The sequence below is a fragment of the Triticum aestivum genome, chromosome 1D (assembly GCF_018294505.1).
Source record: "Triticum aestivum cultivar Chinese Spring chromosome 1D, IWGSC CS RefSeq v2.1, whole genome shotgun sequence".
Classification (NCBI taxonomy): domain Eukaryota; kingdom Viridiplantae; phylum Streptophyta; class Magnoliopsida; order Poales; family Poaceae; genus Triticum; species Triticum aestivum.
The window spans coordinates 264,284,334-264,291,674 of record NC_057796.1 but is presented as its reverse complement, the minus strand read 5'-3'; the positions used below and the strand labels follow the sequence as shown (position 1 = coordinate 264,291,674).

The 7,341-nt window shown below is 45.8% G+C and overlaps 1 protein-coding gene across 1 annotated transcript; it reads left to right on the top strand.

The window, feature by feature from the left end:
• Positions 1 to 850: 850 nt before the first annotated feature.
• On the top strand, positions 851 to 7,233 carry LOC123181388 (phospholipase D gamma 1). The gene is made up of 11 exons (XM_044593648.1): positions 851 to 1,525; positions 1,686 to 2,795; positions 3,177 to 3,293; positions 3,604 to 3,798; positions 4,066 to 4,314; positions 4,414 to 4,482; positions 4,564 to 4,711; positions 4,920 to 5,068; positions 5,171 to 5,332; positions 5,926 to 6,123; positions 6,589 to 7,233. Exons 1-11 carry the CDS (start codon positions 1,121 to 1,123, stop codon positions 6,880 to 6,882), a joined length of 3,096 nt encoding a protein of 1,031 aa, XP_044449583.1. The 5' UTR covers positions 851 to 1,120; the 3' UTR covers positions 6,883 to 7,233.
• The last annotated feature ends 108 nt before the right edge of the window (positions 7,234 to 7,341 follow it).

Sequence of the window (7,341 nt, the reverse complement as noted above, 5' to 3'; positions counted from 1 at the left end):
TCCATCGTCTCGTCTACCCGCTGCATACACGATTGTGCGCAGGCATTTCTTAGCAAGTAAGGCAATTTCTTAGCCAGTAAGACACGAGGAGGAGAAATTTTATGGCACATGCAAAGAAATTGTTGTTGCCCATAACTGGCATCCATTGAATGTCGCCGAAGGATGCAAGACCACGCGATGTATGAAAGTTACCTCTAGTGTACTGGTTGCCTGAATTGTCATCTCGGTGAGATCATAGCCAAGGGATGTGATAATAGGTGTTGAAGATAGAAAGGAAATAGCACCACCGCTGCAATTATTGAGGAGTGCTAAGCTAAACAAAATACTCCTCTATTTAGAGTTGTCATCGCACACCCTGTGGCGACTATGGATGTGGCTAGGAATGCTAAAAGCAATTTCTTAAAAGAATGCTAAGGAGGTGAATTAAGAGAAAATAAATGAACTGAAATATAGCACACTTTTGACGTCCAATCCATGAGCTTTTGGGATGCGGATGCAGTAGTCAGTACAGAAGAAATTGATTCTGATCCGCCTCCACGGATCCACTAAACAACGCTTAATTCCCATTCCAAAGCTACAGATTCGTGCCAGGTTCAGGGGAACGAGCACTTCGGCTAGAAGAAGAGTTCATCAGCACTAACTAATTTAATAAAATTTGTCAGAAAGCCAAAACTAATCAAATCGAAGTCAAAACAAGGCGTAATCGCATCCCGTCACGTTATCTTCCGGAGTTGCGTCCAGCGGAGGATGACATGTGGGCCGTCCGTGTACGCAGCATCGCACCGCACGGACAGAACCCGAACGTTGGAACCGAGGGCCGGTTCAGAATCGAGCGAGGGAACTGGTCAGCGTCCACATCCGGCCGGGCGTGGGGAACCCAGTTGGCCTTGGCCGCCGTCCCGGGCCCGGCCAACCCCAACGACCGTCCCCGATTTCGATCTCATTTCCCCGTGGTCGCCCGGCCCGGACTCCACCATTTTCACGCACGCCACCCCGCGGCCGCCGCCCCTCGCCGCGCCCACTCATCTTCGTCAAACCGACGACTGAGCGGCGGCGAGGGCCGGATCGAACAATTCGGGGGAAAACAATCTAGGGATACACACCCGCAGCGAGATCGGCAATGGAGGGAAGCAACCACGGGGGGCAGGGGCAGCCGCCGCACCAGTACCACCAGTACCCGCCGCATCCGCAGCCGGAGCCCTACCCGTACCCCTACCAGCACCAGCAGTACCCGCCGCTGTCCGCCGCGCCGGCGTCCCCCTACCTCGCTCCCTCGACCTCCTTCCCGGCCTACTCCCCCGCGCCGCAGCAGCAGTTCGCGCACCACTCCGGCCCTCTCCAGCCCTACCCGCCGCCGGCGCCGCACCAGCAGCAGGCGTACCCTCCGCATCCGCAGCATGCGTACCCGCCGCACTCGCAGCAGCACGGGTACCCACCGCCGTCTCCCTCGCCGTACGGTTACGACCCCTACCCGGCGTACCCCTCCTACCCGAGCCCGGCGCACCCCTCCTACCCGAGTCCAGAGATCTCCCATAGCTCCAGCTTCCACCACCAGCCCCATCCCTCGGCCCCGACCCCACCGCGGCCTCCTACCCGAGTCCGGCGATCTCTCATAGCTCCAGCTTCCACCACCAGCCCCATACCAGCCCCATCCCTCGGCCCCTGAATCCCCCGCGGCCTACTACCCGAGTCCGGCGATCTCCCCTAGCTCCAGCTTCCACCATCAGCCCCATCCCTCGGCCCCCGAATCACCCGCGGCCTCCGCACTGCACTATCCCATCGTCGATGGGTTCGCCAACATGCACCTCTCCGGCCGCCATGACTACACGCCGGCGCCCATGTCGTCGCCCTCCGTACTACCGCATTCTGCCTCCTTCTCAAACGGTGGAGGGATGCAGATGGTGCCGTACGGTACCGTGGCCGGAGGGTCACAGCATGGCAGCATGAGGGCGTCGCTGAAAGTGGTGCTGCTCCATGGCAGCCTCGACATTTGGGTGCACGAGGCCAAGAACCTCCCCAACAAGGACATGTTCTCCAAGAGGGTCAGCGAGCTCCTCTCCGTAGGCGGCAAGTCCAACTCTAAAATGACAAGCGACCCCTACGTCACCATCCAGGTCTCCTATGCCACCGTCGCTCGCACCTACGTCGTTTCCAATAGCGAGAACCCTGTTTGGGCGCAGAACTTCCATGTGCCTGTTGGCCATGAGGCTGCTGAGGTTGAGTTCGTCGTCAAGGACAGCGATGTCTTCGGAGCTCAGCTCATGGGAACTGTGGCCATCCCTGCCGAGAATCTCCTTTCTGGGGACAGGATTGAGGGCATCTACCCTGTGCTAGAGCCCAATGGCAAGCCGTGCGCTCCTGGTGCTGTATTACAGCTCTCTATTCAGTACATCCCAGTGGCTCGCCTTACAATGTACCACCATGGTGTCATTGCTGGTCCGGACTGCCTTGGAGTGCCCAATACTTACTTCCCGCTACGCCGTGGCATGAGGGTGACCCTCTATCAGGATGCACATGTGCCCGATGGTTCTCTCCCAGATATCTGGCTTGATCATGGATTGCGCTACCAACATGGGCAATGCTGGCGTGACATGTACAATGCCATAAGCCAGGCACGGCGGTTGATTTACATTGTGGGTTGGTCAGTGTTCCACACGATCGACCTCATACGGGATGGAGCTGAGAAGGCACCATCACTTGGGGACCTGTTGAAGATGAAGTCGCAGGAAGGCGTTAGGGTATTGCTTCTTGTATGGGATGATCCAACATCAAGGAGTATTCTCGGCTTTAAGATGGTATGAATTATTCATAGAGTCCAAACTGCTGTCTCGAGGTCTTTACACTACATGAGGAACTTTTTTTTGAGGGACAGTACATGAACAACATATCTTGCATTCAAACTGATAATTTATAGAACAACATTGTTATGTCTTTTCAAATGTTTAGATGCTCACCTTATTAAAGGATGGCATAGCCCATACATGTTTGTTGCTGTAAACATACCATCATATCTAATGTTATCAAGTAAAGGAGTTACTAAAATATCTAGCTGTCATATTAAACAATATCGAGAGGATATTCCTGAAACTACTGCCTGTATTTTCGATGTTATTTTCGTTAGATGCATATTCCATGTCTGGCCCCATTCCTGATTTTGGGAATTGATGTACTTGTAGGATGGTTTCATGGGCACACGAGATGAGGAAACACGTCGGTTTTTCAAGCACTCTTCAGTTCAAGTATTGCTTTGCCCAAGATCTGCTGGGAAGCGTCACAGCTGGGTGAAACAGCAGGTTATCCCTGCCGTGATGGCCCACAATTTATCCATTATAATAGATAATTTGTTTCACTGAAACTATATGTTCACTGCACGTAGTGAATGTGAATGGTTTCATTTATCTACCAGCCATGACTTATGTATCCTTGGATGTTATATGATATATCATGCTGTTGTGTTATATACTTCCGAGTAGGTTCACTGTTTGGCCAGTAAAATAAATATAATATATCTAATCACAAAATGCAGTTCTATGGTATATCAAGTATTGTATTGTACCAATCATTAGTGCCATTTGTTTAACATATGAAGGTCTTGAAAACCAGGAAACAGGAACCATTTTTACTCATCATCAGAAAACAGTTATTGTGGATGCTGATGCCGGCAATTATAGGAGAAAAATAATTGCTTTTGTCGGAGGTCTTGATTTGTGCGGTGGGCGCTATGATACACCTGGGCATCCTCTGTTTCAGACTCTTCAAACTTCACACAAGGAGGATTATTACAATCCAAACTTTGCTGTAAGTTTCTGATTCCTTATCATATACTTGTGTCTTGAAGCAGATTGTTTAGAAAGACATACTTGTGTGTTGGTTCAGTTTCTCATGTACTGAGTAACAGTTACCATAGTCTTAATTTTGAGAAGAGTAGGAACCTTTTGTGATGTTTGGTTCTTAGTCATCAGAAGGAGATCATCTTGTACTAGGAATAATAATTGCATGTCACCATATTCTCAGTTTATTTTTGTCACTGCTCTGAAAGTATTTGTCCTTGTCATCTGCTTGCAGACAGTTGATGCCCGTGGCCCAAGGGAACCATGGCATGACTTGCATTCCAGGATCGATGGTCCAGCAGCTTATGATGTTCTGAAGAACTTTGAGGAGCGTTGGTTGAAGGCATCCAAACGCCATGGGATTAAAAAGTTGGGGAAATCAAACGATGATGCACTTCTCAAGATTGAAAGAATACATGATATTGTAAACATTGATGATGCAATTTATTTTAGCGACAATGACCCAGAGACATGGCATGTTCAGGTATTTACAGTTTTCTGTAATGGGAGATTCAAAGTGTTCTCCTTCTTGTTTTGACTCAGGCGTTCAACTCTCTTAGTCTCCTTTTACTTTAAAAAATAGGTGTTTCGCTCTATTGACTCAAACTCTGCCAAGGGATTTCCAAAGGACCCACGAGTAGCAACCATGAAGGTAACTGATAAACCGAAACACAACATGACATTATATTCTACAGTTTGTGCTGCTGACTAACACTTTTATTTTTGCTAACAGAATCTTGTCTGTGGGAAGAATGTACTAATTGATATGAGCATACATACAGCTTATGTGAATGCCATCAGGGCAGCCCAACACTTTATTTACATTGAGAACCAATACTTCATCGGTTCTTCATTTAATTGGGATTCAAACAAAGATATTGGTAATCATGTTCTAGAGTTCTCTGTTTCTTCTTTTGTATGATCTGACTAATGAACAGACACCCATCCTTAGAAGAATATTAGTGCACAGTCCAGTTGTATCCATTTCTGATACAACTCCTTGATTCTGTGTCCATCTAATGAAAATGCAGAATATACCAAATTCTTTGATTGATCCCAACTCATGATGGTAAAATTGTTGTCTTTCAGGGGCTAACAATTTGGTACCAATTGAAATTGCTCTCAAAATTGCAAACAAGATTAAGGCAAAAGAGAGGTTTTCTGCATACATAGTAGTTCCTATGTGGCCCGAGGGTAATCCAACTGGTGCTCCTACACAAAGAATTCTTTACTGGCAGGTTCGATTAAGCACCCTGTTTCTTCCTAATTTGTTGTGGTGGAGCATACCCAGTCTGTTTATATTGTGTAATCACTTGTTTTGTCTTTCTCTTATATTGTAGAACAAAACAATGCAAATGATGTATGAGACAATATATAGGGCCTTGAAAGAAGTAGGTCTGGATGATAAATATGAGCCTCAGGATTATTTGAACTTCTTTTGTCTTGGCAATCGTGAAATTGGGGACAGCCCTAGTACTCCAAGTACTGCAAATAATCCTCAGGTGTGAATTTCTCTCTTGTTTTTCTTTCAAGTTTCAACACGCTATGCTGGCTCTAACCTGCAGTTTTGGTTTGTTCCAGTAAGGTTGAACTGGTTTAGTTTCAATCATGATAGTAAAGAGAGTAGTCATGACACGTTGAGCTTATGTGACCTTAGCATGAACCGAGTTTCTGTTATTCTTGGTAAAATATTGACATGATTCTGGTAGCCTTTATGATGCATGATGCACCACAGCATCAAAGTGTCAGTTTCTTTCTGCCACTGGCTCTTTGCAGATGAATCTTACTGTGAACGGCCATATCCCTAGTTCTTAAAAGTAACTTGATAGAAGGTCTTGTTCTTTTGGTCATACATGTAGACCAAATGGCCAGTGCATACAACTGAGTTTTTCTGCCAGGGACTACTTGAGCACTTTTGCTTAAGACAGGCCTTTGGATGAACAATTGAAGTGATTTCGCAAGTTATGTTGATGCTCTGCCAAAATTTTACATTTTTTGTGGGGATAGTTTGAACTTCTCGCAGTATTTGAATTTTCACTAGTTATTTGATGTACTAGTTGTTGTGACATGAAACTTATTTTTACTTGCTATTCAGGATCAAGCTAGGAAAAATAGGAGATTCATGGTTTATGTACATTCAAAAGGTATGATTGTAGATGATGAATATGTGATCATTGGATCAGCTAATATCAACCAGAGGTCGATGGAAGGGATCAGAGATACTGAGATTGCAATGGGAGCATATCAACCACAGTATACATGGGCAAATAAAATTTCTGCTCCCCGTGGACAGGTAATGCCTCATGTTTCAAGTTCAAGCTGCTGAATCACATTTTTTGGTACCTGCAGAAGACAGGTGTTCTCATGAGCTTGCATTTTGAGATTGTGCCTGCAGATTTTGTACTTGTCTTCCTGATGTTATGCGTTGCTTAGAACCGCTGCTTCATTACAATTGTTTTAACTTATTTTTTACGTTTTCAGAGAGACTGCCTCCAACTACACCTATTTAACATTTACCCTTTTTTATTATATATACACTAAACTATAGACACGTAATGGCACATAAATACTGTTGGTGGCAATTATACAAGTACAGTTCTTATGTGAATATAAATACTAATATGTGCATTCTAAAACAGCAAGTGAAAAAGGTTGTCGGGGTATATCATCTCATCTCTTATAGGGTAATAATCTAGTTATGACGCAGCTGGTATTTCTGGATTATACTCTAAATCAAGTTTGGTGATCTTTTATGTAGATTTATGGCTACAGAATGTCCCTCTGGGCTGAGCATATTGGAATTATCGAGGAAGACTTTAACCATCCAGAGAGCCTAGAGTGCATGAGGCGGGTTCGTCAACTCGGGCAACATAACTGGGATCAGTTCTTTGCCAATGAGGTGACTGAGATGAGAGGCCACCTCCTCAAGTACCCTGTAAGTGTTGACCGTAAAGGCAAGGTGAAACCCTTGCCAGGATGTGCGACATTCCCAGACATGGGCGGAAACATTTGTGGCTCCTTCACGGCCATCCAGGAAAACCTCACAATATGAATTCTGCTTATGCAAGAATGCAATTGTTGGCTTCTTGGGTATTCTGGACAACAGAGATGCCGAAGTAGCACTTTCTGGTTCCTGATAACATAGGTAGGGAGAGAATTTCGCAAGCCAATATGTAGGTAGCAGGCAAGTAGGGCAAGTTGGAAACAAGGAAAAAAAATTCAAGTCATTTCTGCCTTTTGGTTGTTCCCGTCTTAACTAATCATGTTCCTTTTACATGTATTCGGTCCCTGTATAGGTAAGATGATTACATGCTGGATCCCTCTGAAGGGAACCTGGCGTTTGTAGCAAGTGACAACCACCAAGAGAAATAGTAGTATGTTATATGTAATTTGATGAAACTAAGTTTCTAGTGCAAAACTGTAAATGCATCCTGCACAGTTTTTTGAAGCAATGTTGGGCCTTGGTTTGCTACTCTTGTCATCAATGGAAATTGGTGGGTGGATGTTGCAA